Genomic DNA, 17,251 nt, shown 5'->3' with positions numbered 1-17,251 from the left:
AACCTAGGTGACCAAATCTGAGCACAGTAGTCGAGATGGGGTCTTATCAAGGCTCGATACAGAGGAACAATAACCTGCTTGTCAACGTATTCTTCAGCAACCAAATGATTTGATGAGCTGATTTGGCCACTTTTGCAGTGTGTCCCCTAAATTTCAATTCCTTATCCACCAACACTCCTAAATCTCGTGCCTCATCAATTTCCTGGAGCACGGTTCCACCAATGCAGTAAACTGCCGCCAATCTTTTCACCCCAAAATGCATAACCTTACATTTTGCCACATTAAATTGACATCCATTCTCCTTAGCCCAGACCTCCATTCTATCCAAATCATCCTGCAAAATTTTGACGTCATCTGCATTCACTATTGCCCTACCCAACTTCGCATCATCTGCAAACAAATGAACTGTTCCTCTCAGATCCTTTCCTATATCATTTATTAAAAATTAAACAGCAGTGGTCCAAGAACAGATCCTTGTGGCACACCACTAGTCACAGGCCGTCTTGTGGACTCTACTCCTGAGTAAACCACTCTCTGATATCTCTCCGTCAATCCATCTCACCAACCCTATGTCCATTCCCATATGCTGCAATTTACTGATTAGAATTCCATGTGGTATACTGTCAAAGGCCTTAGCAAGGTCCAGTAGAATCGCTGTAAACCCTTTACCCTTATCCAGTTCAGCCGTCACTGTGTTATAATACGTGAGCAAGTTACTGAGGCATGACCTACCCTTCACAAAACCATGCTGTCCCCGATACAGTATCCCATTTTCTTCTATCCAATCTCTTATTTTCCTCTTGACTATTTTCTCTAAGACCTTGATAATGATTCCTGTTATGCTGATTGGCCGGTAATTTTCAACAGCAGCCTTGGAACCACCTTTGTGCAGTGGAACTATTTTCCCCTCTTTCCACCCCCTTGGGACTGACCCAGTCCTGAGGCTCAAATTAAACAAAATGGTCAAGGGCACTGACAATTCTTTGGCCGCTTCACGTACGACACGAGCTGGTATACCATCCAATCCCACAGACGTATTGACATTGAGGTTCTGTAATAGACTAGTTACCTCTTCTTCATTCATCACAATTCCAGTATAATGTTGCTGGTGTGTAGTGGACGTTTTGCAGAAGAACAACATAGATATCTTATCACACCCTCCATACAGTCCTGATCTCGCACCGTGCGATTTCTGGCTGTTTCCTCAGCTCAAGAAACCACTAAGAGACCGCTATTTCGAAAGCTACGGAGGCGGTTTTGAAAGAACTCTTAAAACATGGACTTTCACATGTGTTTAAGAAGTGGATGCAATGTTGGGACAAATGCATCGCGTCTCATGGTAGTTACTTCGAAAAAGACCATGTAAATGATGACAATTAAAGGTAATGTAATCTGTTTTCTGTATAAACATAGTCTTATAACTTATTGAACAGCCTACGTATATATATTTGATAGAAAAAAAAAGACATTACAGTAGATATGGCTGAGGATACCTGCCAAATTATTAAACTGAGGAATAGTTACAAAGGTTTTTTTCTCTTAAATAAAGTTACATATAGAATCTAAGAAGAAAGAGTGACAAAATCACCACATTCTAAACATTTATTAGAAAAAAAAGTTGTACTTTAAACACATCTACTTTGTGAGTAACCAATGCTCATAATTGTTCTTAACTGGATTTGTTCAAAAATATCAAATTATAAATTTTTAGTTACTGTCCCTGTTAACTGTTGTTGTATTGTTATAATTTTTATTATATAATAGTTATATAATATTATTATATAACTATTATATATAAAAATTTTATATAATTTTATAATACAATAGTTATGTTTGACTAATTAAAAGTCATTAGTCTAAAAGGCAGTATAGTAAAAAAAAATTCTTGGTTAAAACAGCATTCATGTGTTTTTCATTTATAGCCACAAGGTAAGAAGAAGACAAGAACTTTAACAAGGCAGCGAAAATCTGCTCAGAAGAAAGCACAAGAAAAGAAATATGTTGATGATAATTTAATTTGTAGTGTTGCGTGTTCAAAGACTTCTATCAAAAAAACATTTTCAAAAAATGCTGAAACAGGTAATTTAATTATATATAATGTTTTATCATTATTCTCTTTCTCTCTCTATATGTTAAAGATACCAAGAAATTATACTTGGTTTTAATCCTTTTCCCAAGGAAGCAAAACAATGTTTTCTTCCTTGGGAAAAGGATTAAAACCAAGTATAAATTTCTTGGTATCTTTAACGTATAATAAACCCAAGGTAAAAAACTTTCTGCAACTTTCTCTCATCCAGAGATTTTTATTAATAAGGTCAAGCATCCCTTTTGGCTATTTGTATATGAGATATACATGGTGTCTGCATTACTTCAACTTTGGTATCTCTCGGTCTGGCTCCCACCAATGAGACCTCAACAAAGGTCACAACCAGTTTAGGTAGTGCATTATGCATTGCATTATACACATCCAAAAGGGGGGGGGTTGCTTTGCATTATGGGATGCATACTAAGGCAAGTGGTATGAAGTCATTGGCCTCTATATACAAGTAGCTCAGACATGAATATATTTCATGCTCAAAACACTGATTTGCTTCCTTGGTAAAAGGATTAAAACCAAGTATAAAATTTCTTGGTATCTTTAACATATAATAAACCCAAGGTAAAAAACTTTCTACATCTTTCTGTCTCTTTTTCAAGATGAATTTTTCCATATATGCAGAGATTTCCTTGAGAAATAAGTGTAGTAGTATATTCGGAAATGGCAATCATTTTAGAAGCATATCGTATGCCTTTTCATTTTACTCTGATGTATTAGAGAATTCCTTTTTGCTGTTAATCTGGAGAATCTCCATTCTCTAGCTTATGCATTGAAATTGCCCTCAAACACAAATAGGACTATTTTCTTTTAGTTTCTCTAAAAATGCTTGATGCTGTCCAGAAGAGGGTGTACTCCACTTAATTGGTGACCCCCTCTCTCACAGATTCACTCTACTCATGACATACATTTCTACCATATTCATCTTCTACAGGCATTTTCATCTAATGTTCTGCTGAACTAGCTGACACCATTCCTCTTCTTTCCCTTAAGCCTGTAAACTTGTGGCAACTGCTGGTTCAACATCCATTCACTCTTGTCCTCTTTCATTCCATTTACATCTGTACTTCGAAACAGTCTTCTTCTCACATTTTTCTAAGGACTAGAACCTCCAGTTATTCAAAAAAAATATCAACAGGTTCTTTCTTTCTTCTTGACCACTTTTCACATATGTAGCATTGAATTCTGCAATTTTTGTAAACTGGAAAAGAAAAGAAATGAAATAAAAGAAAATATTTTTGGCACATTTAAACAGTATGAATATGAACAGCGTACTACCAAACTAAGTTTATGTTAATTAAATTTGGCACATTGGTCAACTCAACTTGGCCAAAAATTATAGGCATCAGTGAGACTTGGTTGACAGAAAATGATATAGTTACAGGGACAAAATGTAAAAGGTATTGTATTTTCAGGGAGGATAGAGGGAATAGGGTGGGAGGGAGGGGTATTGCAGATGATAGCCAAAGAACTACGATCAACAAAATTAGAAATTAAAGAGGATTTTAGGTCTAGGGAAATGTTTCATTTAAGGCTGTCTGGCATGAGATAGAGACCAACCAATAGGACATAATATATTGTTGGTTGCTGATTTAGATCAGGGACTCCACAGGAAGATGTAGATATATATATTGGCAGATTAGCCCAATGAGTGCAGGGCAAACAATTATTATGGCAGGCTTTAACTATGGGGACATAGATTGGAAAGGGGAAATGGCAAGATGGAAGTGGAATTTATACAATTGCTAGGAATAATTACCTGTATAACATGTTATAGAGAGGACCAGGGGTTTGAGAGTGCTGGATTTGGTAATAGCATCTGGTAGACATTCTGCCTCCAGTTGGAGACTCTGACCTTGCAGTCTTGTTCTGGGAAGTTGTTAAACATGTGAAATTCTCTGTAAGGAAGGGTTTTCTGTAAGGAACTATCAGCTTTATGTTGAACCATAAAGCTGATAATCATGACACACTTAGTAGGAGGCATCGTGGATCAGTATTGTAGGTTGAGAAGCTACAAGTAAAGAATGTCAGTAGTGCATAGGAAGTGGTCAGAGTTGTTTGAGAGAATTAGTATCAAACTCATTCCAAAGGTTAGGAATATTGACCATCACCTTTTGCTTTATATTTTCTTCACAGTGTTTTTTTTTTTTTTTTTTTTTTTTGTGTGGCTCTTGCTTTTTATCTGTACTCACCCACTTAATCCCCATTTGGAAGGAATATAAAACATAAGGTAATCAGCATACTCATGAGCAGTACAAAGTACAAGCAAAAAGTGTGACTAGTATGGTAAGAAAGACTAAATCAGATTATGAGAGAAAATTAGCTAAGTATCCATCTATTCACTGGACATATCATCAGATTCCATCCTCGTTGATGTATAACACCAGTCCTTACAAAGTGATCTCGTTGTATACTTCCACTCTGAAGATCAGTTACTTCAGACACAACATCCATTTGTCTCATTCAGGGTCTACCCCTTCATCTTTTTTTCCAGGAACTTTACCTTCTATTACTGTTTTTACCACCCATTCATTTGACTGCCTTTCAGTATATAAAATCCTCAACAGCCTTCCGCAAACACAATCTCAAAGCAACTATCCTTTTCCTTCAGACTTTTTTAGATTCCAAGTCTCCCATCTATAAGTTGCTTTTGAAAAAAACTGCTGTATCCAGAATCCTCAACTTTGTTCCTGTGGAGCTAGATCCATCCTTCTAGATTTTAGACAAGTCTCTGACTGTTGTTTTAGCCATCCTTATCTTTTTCTGATATCTTCTGAACAGCAATTATTCACATTAATAATGGGTCTTCGGTACTCGAACTTCCTGACTTCCTCAATTCTTTATCTGTTGAGGTACACTTTTTTCTCAGGAGCCTCCTTGTCTATAATTTCCTTTGAGAACTATAATCTTTTACTTGGTAGGATTGAATTGAAGTCCTTTCTTCTTACTGATCTCATTAATTTTGTCAAGGATTCATCCAAGTTATTCCTTGTCATTACAAAGGAGTACTGTATTATCAGCATTCCTCAGATTACTAATCAATCTGCCACCAAACCTAATTCCTCTGTTAAGCTCATCCAGTGCTATACATGATGTCCTCAGCATAGATACTAAACAGGTAAGGAGAAAGTGGGCAACGTTGCCTAACTCTCTTGCCAACCTGAAGCTAATCAGTTAATCCAACACCTGTCCTTACCATGTCTGCTTGCTCACTGTACAGTTTAGCTACCAACCTGATAATATTATTATTATTAAGAGAGACCTCTAAGGAGTCAGAGACTCATTGAGGGGAGGCCACATACTACACACACACACACACACACCAACTATCATATTTATTCTTGAATTCATTCACACTGCTTGCACTCACAACATCCAATGGCAATCCATTCCAATCATGCACCACCCTCTGAGAGAAAAATCTAGCCCTCACACCCTTCTTGGCGGCCTCCATTCTCAGCTTCCAAGGATGCCCTCTCGTCCTTTCCCCACCCTCCATAAATTGAAAATTTCTATCAATTGAAATCCTGTATGACCCTTTCAGAAGTTCGTAAGTCTCAATCATATCACCCCTCTTTCTCTTGTTTGCAGTCTACAAATTCTCAATCTGTCTTCATAATCAGTATTCCACAATCCTGATATCATTTTTAACACTCTCCTTTGTACTCTCTCCAATATATCAGAATCACAACAACGGAAACCAGGAGATCAGACCTGTGCACAATAGTCCAAGTGAGGTCTTATCAAGGCCTTGTAAAGAGGCAAAATAGCATCCTAATCTTTACATGTGATGTTCATTTCAGCATTGCAATTATCTTTTGAGTTGTATTTGCAATCTTTGCCACATGGCCCCTAAACTTCAACTTCCTATCTATTAACACACCAAGATCCCTAGCCTCATCAGTTTCTTCTAGCCTAATGCCAGCAATATAATACGGCATTGATTATTTAATCATGCTGAAGTGAATGACTTTACATTTACTAACATTGAACCGATACCCATTTTCCCATGCCCTCAGTTCCAGCCTATTCAAATCATTCTGCAAAGACTGCATATCAGCAGCATTCCTGATTACCCTACCTATCTTTGCATCATCAGCAAATAACTGTATGTCGCTTGTCAAATCCTTCCCAATATCATTAATGTACAGATTGAATAACAGTGGACCAAGCACTGATCCTTGTAGTACACCACTTGTTACCTAAACCTTGCAGACCCAGATCCCCCGTATACCACTGCTTGATATCTGTCAGTCAGCCATCCTCTTATCCATGCTAATATTGTATAACCCAAACCTATTTTCTCCAATATATGCATCAGTCTGCCATGCTGCATTCTGTCAAAAGCCTTAGCAAAATCCAAAAGTATCATGGTGTATCCATTCCCCTTGTCTAGTTCAATGGTAACATTGTTATAAAATGTGAGCAAGTTGCTGAAACATGACCTTCCCTTAGTAAACCCATTGCAAAGTAGAGATTCACTGTCAACTCATTTCTGAATTTTGAAATTATCATTATTATTACGTCATACCTCCAGGGAGTCCAAAAGACTCATTGAGAGAGAGCACTTACTCTACAACTCTCCGTCTCCACCAACGGCATCTACCGCCAACCACCACCACCACCACCACTAGTATTTTCACAGACAATCACAAACATCCATGCCCACAGTGGGATTCGAACCCGCAGCCTTTGGCTGAGGAAAACCCATTATTTTCATTACCTTCCACAATTTCATAATTTTAGTTAAGCAGGCCAAAGTGAATCCAAAAGAGTTTTTTTCATTATGTAATAAGAGAAGAAATGACTATGGTAGTATGACTTTAATCAATGCTGATGGTAGAAAAGTGACAAGGCAAAAGAATTGTTGAGTTGTTGCTGAGTGATCATTTTGCAAAGGAGTATCATTCAGGTGGAGATTTTGCACAGACAATTGCAGTTGATGATGTAATAGCAGTGCATGTCAAATTTGATGCAGATGAACAGGAGGTGTTCAGCATATTGAAAAATGTCAGTGTGAATACAGCAGTGGGACTGGATGATATTCTAGCTCAAACACTATGTGAATGTGCAAGAGAGTGGAAATAGGATAAGATAGTTCCATTATATAAAGGTGGCTCCCAGAGAGAAGTAACAAACTATAGGCCGATTAATATATTATGAGTGGTTGTTAAAGTATTGGAAAAGTTGATTAAAAGTAAAATCCAACATTGGGTGGATAGGGATGTGATACTCTATAGTGTACATCACAGTTTTGTAAAAAGTAGGTCCTGTCTTAGTTATTTATTCACATTTTATAATAAAGTGAAAATAGAATTGTATAAAGGAAATGGCTACACCATGATACTGATAGCCCTCAAAGGCATTTGACAGAATACCATATGGAAAACTATTACATAAGTTAGAGTAAATGGGAATGGATATGATTCTTGTATCCTGGATGTGGGGAGGCTGAAAGGCAGACACCAGAGAGCAGTATTTGGTGGAGTGGAATACTAGCAGAGTACCTCAAGGTTTTGTACTAGGTCCTCTACTATTTAATTTGTATATTAGTGATATAGAAAAAGATTTAAGGTAGAAGGATATTCATTTCTTTGCTGATGATGCAAAACTGGGGAGGACATAGTTGATAAATGTGATATAGATATCCTGCAGGATGATTTAAATAAATTGGCATTGTGAGCCAAGACATTGTGAGTCAATTTAATGTTGCAAAATGTAAGATTATGCATTTCGGTTTGATAAGATTGCATACTATCACATTGATGGTACTAGATTTCAGGCAATTGATGAGGCTAAAGATTTGGAGATATTGGTGGACATCGAGTTGAATCCGGAGGGCATATCACAAAAGTTGGTAAAATAGCTCCAAGGATTACTTGGCTGTTGAAAAATACACTGACCAGTAAAGATAGGGAGGTTATTATCCCTCTTTATAAGACTAAAGAGGTCACCTGGGTTTTTTTGAGGACACGGCACTGGTAAGGAAGATTCAGAAATGAGTGACCAAGCTGTTGAAATATCTGTGGAGTGCTCTTTATGAGGATAGGTTGAAGATGTGTGGGTTATAAGATACTAAAGGGGTATTATAAGATTAACAGAAAGGAAATTTATTTCATTTTCTCTTAGTTTTAGAAGCTTGTTTTGCAAAACATAACTGTTCTAATCTCCAAGGCAGTTGGAGATCAATCAATCCATTCGAGGTCATCTCACTCATAAGTGTCATTAACTCTTTGATTTTAACCCTTCTGTAGCAGTATTTTTTCCCTTTAGGAACTATTTCAGTGCATCTTCCTCTTTAATTTTCATGAAACTATTGTTTTGCAAATAAATATCTTAAAAAATGCATTGTCTATTTTAATTTAATAAACTAGTACAATGGAACCTCGGTTGTCGAATGACTCTCATCTCGAACAAATCGATTCCCGAACAAAAATTGCACTGGTTTCCAAACAGAATCGCAGTTCCTGAGCAGGCAAACTGGCAACCACATGCTCCGTGGGCTGAGGTGTACAGCGGGAGAGTGTCAGTTACAGCGCAGCCTCCGCTCAGTGCAGGCACCTGCTCGAATTTGCTATGCCTTTTCTTGATTTTGTTTGTGTTTGTTGTTTTTTTATAAATTATTATTAAATAAGCCACCATGGGGCTGAAGAAGGATAGTGATAGCAGCAAAGCGAAAAGAAAAGTTGTTAGAACCACAATAGAGGTGATAAAAGAAATCATATCCAAACATGGAAATGGCGTTCATGTCTCAGATCTTGCTATGCAGTTCGGTATGGCGAAATCAATGATCTGTACAATACTCAAAAATAAAGAGGCTATCAATGGAGCTGATGTTGCAGAAGGAGTAAAAGTTCTTACTAAACAAAGATTACAGACGATTGAAGAATTGTTGCTGATTTCGATAAACAAGAAACAGTCAGCTAGTGGTAGTGTTTCTGAGGCTGTAATTTGTGAAAAAGCGAGGCAATTACATGATGACCTGTTAAAGAAAAACCCCTGGTACGAGTGGTGATACTGATGTGTTCAAAGCTAGTAGAGGGTGGTTTGAGAAATTTAAGAGAAGAGGTGGCATACATATTGTGGTTAGGCATGAGGAGGCTGCGAGTTCGAACCAAGAAGCTGCTGAGAAATATGTGTAAGAATTTAGTGAATGTGTAAAGGCTAAGGGTTTTCTTCCCAAACAAGTGTTCAACTAGGATGAAACTGGCCTATTTTGGAAAAATTGCCAAGGAGGACCTACATCACTCAAGAGGAAAAAAGCATTGCAAGGACACAAGCCAATGAAGGACAGGCTGACTCTTTTGCTATCTGGGAATGCAAGTGAGGACTTCAAGGTCAAGCCATTGATATGTACTACTCTGAGAATCCGAGGTTGTTTAAGAAAAATAACATGATGAAAAATAAATTGTATGTTATGTGGAGGCTAATAGTAAGGCTTGGGTAACCAGGCAGTTTTTTATTGAGTGGATCGCATGAAGTTTTTGCTCCAAGTGTAAGAAAGTACCTTCAGGAAAAAAATTTGCCATAAATGCCTCCTTGTGATGGGCATTGCTCCTGCTCACCCTCCAGGCTTGAAGGATGAGTTGGTGGAGGAGTTTGATTTTATCACAGTGAAGTTCCTGCCCCCCTCCCCCCCAACACAACTCCTCTAATCCAGCCCATGGACCAGCAGGTCATTTCGAACTTTAAGAAATTCTACACCAAAGCACTGTTTCAAAGGTGTTTTGAAGTGACCTCTGACACAGAATTAACACTCAGAGAATTCTGGAAAAATCACTTCAATATCATCCATTGCTTAAGCATCCTTGACAGAGCCTGGGTGCAAGTGACTTACAGGACCATGAACTCAGCTTGGAGGAAATTGTGGCCAGACTGTGTAGCAGACAGAGATATTGAGGGCTTTGAGGCTTAATGTGTTGCTGTTGTCGATGATTTGTGTCTCTGGGCAAAAGCATGGGCTTGGAAGTTGACAATGCTGATGTGGAGGAGTTAGTGGAGAATCACATAAATGAGCTCACCACAGAAGAACTGGAACACCTCCTTCAGAAGGAACAGCAAAAGATGGTGGTGGACGAAATGTCTTCAGAGACAGAGGAAGGAAGGGAGAATGTTCCTAGTTCTTTGATCAACGAAATGTGTGCGAAATGGGGTGAGATGCAAAGTTTTTTGGAAAGATATCACCCTGACAAAACTGTAGCAAACTGCATCATAAACCTTTTTAATGACAGTGTCATGTCTCACTTCAGAAACATTTTAAAACTCAGGCAAAAAGAAATCTTATTGGACAGGTTTTTAGTGAGGTAGAGGCCCAGTATGTCTCAAGCAGAGTCAAGAGGTGCCAAGAAAGAGAAAAAATCCTAGAAACACAGTTACCTGATATTTTTATGGAAGGGGACTCACCACCTTCCACTTACGCTGTCAACTCTCTTCTGTACAGGTAAAATGAAGTTAAATTTTCATCTATATTTTATCTATTTATTGTGTTTATTCTTTTTGTGTAAGCTTTTATGTATTTTCATTGTTTTTGTATATGATTTTATGCATTTTCATTATTTTTGTATATGATCTTATGCATGAAGTACTGTCATAAATGATTAAATAAGCAATCATCTGGGATTCAGGAATGGATTAATCCATTTTACATTAATTCTTATGGGAAAATGGTTTCAGTTTTCAAAGAAATCGGTTTCCGAACAGCCGAACCTCAGTTGTCGAATGAATTCTGTTCGACAACCGAGGTTCCACTGTACTTTTTTACACAAAGAATTTGTAAAGATATATAAATGTAATCAGTGCATGAAAATTAATACATCACATTTTTGAATACTATACCACTGTAATTGTAAAATGAATCAGGTTTGTAGTTTATATTGTTTGCCTCTATAGAATTGGTGGTGACATCTTATCTGCAGTTTTTTGAGTTCCTAATAGAAACTCAACCTTTCAGCTTCATCATTCACTACCAACTTAGTTTCCTAATTACACACTCTTGATTCTTTTTTGTCCTAATGGTTCTGAATTACCACTTTGCGAAGGTTTCATCTAAGTGAAGGCATTGCTGTGTGTGTGACCAGGAACTAATGTGTTTGAATAGAAGTCGATGAATTGTTGAATCTCAATGCAGATACAACCTAAGGATATCAGCTCACACATAAGAAGAATGGCAAAGGAATTCTTTGCTTCTGACTAGTTTTAACTTAAGTCTCAGCTCTGGTAAAGTCCTTGAGGACCTGCAAAATTATTCATTTCATAAAGGAGGCTGCAGGATTAAGATAGCAAATAGACCAGTCACTATCTTAGGACTGGTGGTAAAGATATTGGAAAAGTTGGTGAAAGACAAAATTCTGTAATGGGTAGATAATAATATGATATGTTTATAGGTCTCCCCAGTTTGTCTCCACCTTTCTCTTTTGAAAGCTTCCCAATGCCAACATTCTCTAGCTGTCTCTGTCTCCACTATTTCATCCTTCCATCTTCTCTCTGATCATGTAGGCATTATGTCTTCATATAACTTCATGCTTTTGTAGTCTGATTTTTAGCATGGCTCTCTTTCCATTCCAAACCCAGTTTTTCTCAATTCTATTCATTATTTATTTAGTTATTTGTCTAAGTCTCTGATCCATATGTCATAACTGGGATGACAAATTGGTTGAAACGTTTGGCTCTATTTTCAGGTTTTATCTTAGTGCATAGGAATATTTTTATTTTATTTTTTTTCATTTTACCAAAAGCCATCCAGCCTAACTTAATTCTTCCTTTTATGTCATCCTGTGAGATATCTATATCACCTTTATCAACTATTGCCCTCCACAGTTTTGCATCATCAGCAAACGAACGAATATCCCACTTCCCCTTGAATCTTTCTTCATATCCTTAATATACAAATTAAAAAGTAGTAACCCTAGTACAGTCCTTGAGGCACTTCACTAGTCAACTTCATGCACCTTGATTCCACTCCACCATACACTGCCTTCTGATGTCTGTCTGTCATCCACCCCATATCCATGCCACCAGCCTCATATCCATTCCCATTTGTTCCAACTTATGTTATAGTTTTCCATGCAGTATTCCGTCGAATGCCTTTGCAAAGTCCAGTGGTGTCATGGTGTAGCTATTTCCTTTATCTAGTTCTGCTATCACCTTATTATAAAATGTGAATAAATTACTGATGTAGGACTGACCTTTTACAAAGCCATGCTGACCCCTATAGAGTATCATATTCCTATAAACCCATTCCTAAATGTTACTTTTAACCAACTTTTCCAATACTTTAACCACCACTCCAGAGATACTAATTAGTCTGTAATTTGCTACTTCTGTTCAGGAGTCACCTTTATGTAATGGAACTATCTTACCCTCTTTCCACTCCTTTAGAACCATGCCAAAGTTGACTTAGATTAGAATTCCTTGTATTTTCGAACATATATCAAAATTTGATAAAAATCTATTGAAACATTGTGTACAAGTTAACTTAAAATTAGAAGTTTCATGACCAAATGATTAGAATTATATGTATAATGTAAATGGTGATATATATATATTTGATTTTGCAGTGTTTACTACAGAAGAAGAAACTTGTAAAGTTTCTGAGACTCCTGGATCATTGTTTTTTCCTGTTGCTTCAGTTTATCAATTTTTAGATGGTATGTTCTTTGGTATGAAATTATACAGTTTTCAGTTTTAATTTATTTACTTTTTAACTGTTTAGCCTGGCATTGTAATTCAGCAAAATTTTATAGATCCAGCAGAACGACTATTTTACTTATTATGTCAGAGACCCACATTCTCATACTATGAGCTGACAAAACATGAACATACATCCTTTTTACTGCATTAATAAAGCAGTGTTGTGTAATTTTTACAGATTCATTATTTTTAGCTGTTGTGGAATACTGTAGGGTAATTATAATAAGAGATTAGTGTTTTTTAATATCAAACCTATAACACAATATAAGTGCTCTGGTAAGTGGTTATGAAGAAGGAAGAAAACCTGTAAATGTATTTCTTGAACTGCTGAAGTTTGTGGTTTTTACAGGTTTACAGGAAAGTGATGGAATTGTAGTGGTGAATTCTGCAGAATTGCATCCATGAGAATATTTATAGCAAGGCATAAAGCAGACGTTCTCATAGTGACTATGAAAACGTGATTGGGATAGCTCATTGAGAGGTACAAAAGAAGGATTTTAGTACACCACCTCAAATACTAGAACAGCATTCTAAAGTCAGGCAGATTTGAGATTTACACCTAAACCTTGATTTATGTGCTACTCGAATTGCATGTTATTTGTTTTGCTTAGTACAATTTTGGTTTGGCATAGCTTAATAAAAAAAAATCGTGCGTGTGTGTTGTGTGTTGTATTAAAAAGCCCAACAGGTGCCCTATACCCATTGTTATAGGTTTTGTACCCATTGGTAGCACACAGCTGTTTGTTGAGTATGTCACACCGTTATTCGACTGTTACACATATTGAGATATCAGTCTGTCAGACACGTGTGTGCAGTTTTTTGGTGTAATAATCATGTTATAAAATAATATATCCTATACAATGTGAGTTTAAATAATTTATTATTATAAGCATATAACTGGTCTGCTAACTAATGTAATTACTACTGTATTATTTATTAATTTGTTTGAAAATAATATAAGGAGACAGTTCTTCAAACATCGTTATATATACTTTCTTATTTGGTTACTTATTCCTCTTCACTCCATTGGGAGCAATAGGACCTCAACCACAGATCTCCATCTGATTCTATTTTGTGCCTTTCTCAATATATACTGTACCATGTCTTTAATTATAAATTGTTTAAATAAAAGTGCCTTGTGTTATAGCGTGCATTTTATTATCCTTAAATTTTTGTTGTTTTAAAAAATATTATTTATTTAAAAAATACATAAATATTTCATTACCTGTCAGTCTCAATTTACACAGTTTTCATTTATGTGGTACTTTTTGCAGAACCAATCTACCATGTAAAATTGAGGGTTAGGTATAGAGTATCAACAGTTATGAAGTTAAAATTAGTCTTGAACAGTAAAGGACATCAGATTGTTTGGATGCTGAGGAGATTGTGAATATGATATGCTTGTAGAAGTTAGTTCAAGAAAAATTCAATCTTTCTTGGAGGGGAAGTGAAACGATGTTTCTTATATAAGAAAAAAAACAAGACTATTTTAAATAGCATTTAGGCATGTCAGGTTGTTTTCATTCCTGGAAAACAGCAAGGTTTTCATGGAAAATCTTAAAGCTTGGAACATTTAAGCTCTACAAATTTTGTCAAATTTTGTTGGCTGTTGATGAAAAGTCATCAACAACCAACTTCTTAAAAGTTGTAAAAACATTACAGGATGATTAATTCTGGAGCACATATCAGGATGAGAATGCCTTAAGCACTGGAAGATTAGTTGATATCCACTGGTACTGATAATAGAGTAGAATATAATTGGTATATTCTTATTATTTACAGAGAAAGAAGGAGAGATAGGCTACGTTCAACTGCTACCCACTTTGTATTAAAAAAAAAAAAAAAAAAAAGCTTTTGCTCCTACGTTTTGGGGCATAAAATCTTCAGAGTATTGGCATTCAGTAGGGTAATTATCATTTCTTGGACTTATCCTACACCAACTTATTGGCCTCTTGGGATTATCATTATTTCCCTGTATTGCAGGTGTTTTAAAATTAGTAGCTGGAAGTTATGAATACAGTATATGAAATTTAGAAAAAATAAGGACGAAACCCAGATTCCTTTGTCATTGGTCTTGTGGGATTATCATTCTTTCCTTGCATTGCAGAAGTTTCAAATATTGGTAGTTGAAAAGTTATGAATGTAGCATTTTAAATGTAGGATGGATTCATTTGTCACCTAATAATTTTATATTTAATATTATTTCAGTAAATTGTAGAATTTGGCAGATAGATGGAAAAGAGGCGATATGGTAGAGTTATTTAAGTTAATGAGTGGGTTTTATCATATAAATACAGAGGGGGATTATAAAAAAGAGTAGAAGGTAAAAGAATAAGAGGTCATCTCTAGAAGTTGTACAAAAATGTGAAGAAGGGTGTGAGGAGCAGATTTTTTTCACATGAAGCAGTGATTTTTTTTGGGATGGTATTCAATAGTATGACATACCAATGCCTTTATTGACAGTGACATGTGGATGCGATTCATTTAGAAATTTTTAATATTCAGTAATTTTTTTTGATACATTTACCTACTATGCAAGCATGCTTAGTTATTTAATGAAATTTGCATTTTTCATTGCATCTATTGTTAAGATATTTGCTATATATATAAAACATTTTTATATACTTCTATAATAAATTTATGCTTAATAAACTGTGTATTATCTACTTAAGTTGTTGTTCTTATTCCAAAAGTATTATCACACTATGAAATAACAATATCATTAAATAATTTTTTTAGTTTTCTTTTCATATCCTTTTAATTTTCTATGTTTTAAATTATTTATTTGTCATTTAAGTGAAATCTTCATAATAAACTAATAAGTACAACTGGTCCATGAAAAGAAAAATAACCTGATCATTCAAGAAATTTGACTTGAAATTGTATTCCAACTTTGCAGGTCATCAGCATTGAAAAATGGGGACACCAGTCCTCGCCAGTGGTCTTATCATGTGCTTTTCTGGAAGCTTCAACTCTTTGAAGATCGGTCACTCCAGACACACCATCCATCTATCTCACTGATGGTCTATCAGTCCTGTTTTTCCAAGAACTTTACCTTCTGTTACTGTTTTGAAAAGTCTTTATTGAATGTTCCTAGCAAATAAATCAACATTTGTTCTGATAGAATACAGAGAAAAAACATAAGAAGGCTGAAATATGTGTAAAAGTGGCCAAACAAAAGTCACCGAAAGACTGGTAACAGCAAGATAAATATCATGAAAGTGGATAAATTATCTGGAGGCTATTTAAAAAAAAAAAAAAAACTTAGAAATGGAGGAAACAATACTATTAAAGAAACCAGATATGAAAAAGGTGACAGAAACATTGAGGATAAATATATTCTGAATATATGGAATAATTACTTTGAAAGATTGTTAAATGAAACAACAAACATTAACATAAAAGAAAATATTCAAGAGAATTTTCATGAATCTTATCTTATTCGTATGGGGTACCCCCCTCCCCTTTTCTCCCCCTGTCCCTTTTGAGGGGAGGAACAAGTGCAGATTATGAGGGATTAGATATGTTTTATGACTGTAAATCTCTGTGTATGTTCACAGGGCCAATTTGCCTGTTCTGAGGAATGAAAAATCCGAGTTTCTGGTGAAAAACAACCTGTATCAATCATACATGAGGAACCTTTATCTGGTCTCTTTCAACTAAAGGTGAGTTAGCCGGTCTCACCTTCATATGAGACCAGCTAACTCACCTTTAGTCAAAAGAGACCAGATAAAGGTTCCTCATGTCATAGATGAAAATCGAACCCAGGTCTTTCTGACCAAAGGGCTTTGTCTATGCTGAGCTACAGAGGCTCTAAATTTTGAATGATTGAAGTAGAACTCTCGTAGTACCCATTTTTAAAAGAAACATAAAATAGTGTGAGAATTACAGAGAAATTACCCTACTGATTGGTACGATTTATGCAAACATACTTAAGAAGAAGCTAAGAAAACTTAGGGAAGTGAAACTTGAGGAAGAGCAAGCTACTAGGTTCAGGAAAGTAGGGTTCAAGTCAAATAGTTCAGGAATCATGAAAATATAACAAGTATTTAAATTTTCTAGATCTAGAAAGCATATGACTAGGAGCCAAGAGAAAAGCTGTTCTGAATGCTACTATTGTGTGATATAAATGTGACATTATACAGAGCAAATACATAGTCTATATTTAAGTTGTAAGTCAGCCATTAGAATTGATGGTTTGATTTAAACTAAGGTTTAAGACAAAAGCACACACATTATCTCCACTGTTATTCATCTTCTATATGGATTATATTATGAAGGAAAGTGGCATTAAACCTGATATCAAAAAATTTGAGATATTAATCTCAGTATTATTTAGTTTATTGAGATGAGTTATAGTGTGCAGGATTGCTTAACTAAATTGAATAATTGCCATAACAAATTTTGCGTGTGCGTGTGTGTGGGGGGGGGGGGGGGGGGATGAAAGCATTCAGGAACATTGAAATC

General features: G+C 35.8%; 1 protein-coding gene across 1 annotated transcript in view; it reads left to right on the top strand.

The window, feature by feature from the left end:
* The window catches only part of LOC150093668 (CTD small phosphatase-like protein 2), a 245,642-nt gene that overhangs the window by 124,178 nt on the left and 104,213 nt on the right, over nt 1-17,251 (top strand). The window contains exons 4-5 of the mRNA XM_090413244.1: nt 1,923-2,079; nt 12,652-12,741. Of these exons, the coding sequence (XP_090269370.1) occupies nt 1,923-2,079; nt 12,652-12,741 (247 nt within the window). The remainder of the gene's footprint in view (nt 1-1,922; nt 2,080-12,651; nt 12,742-17,251) is intronic.

This window comes from Typopeltis vanoorti, chromosome 23 (genome assembly GCF_054136105.1).
Source record: "Typopeltis vanoorti isolate ZY-2024b chromosome 23, IOZ_Tvanoo_1.0, whole genome shotgun sequence".
In the NCBI taxonomy this organism is placed as follows: domain Eukaryota; kingdom Metazoa; phylum Arthropoda; class Arachnida; order Uropygi; family Thelyphonidae; genus Typopeltis; species Typopeltis vanoorti.
The sequence above is the reverse complement of the archived record's forward strand: the minus strand, read 5'-3'. Positions and strand labels throughout refer to the sequence as shown.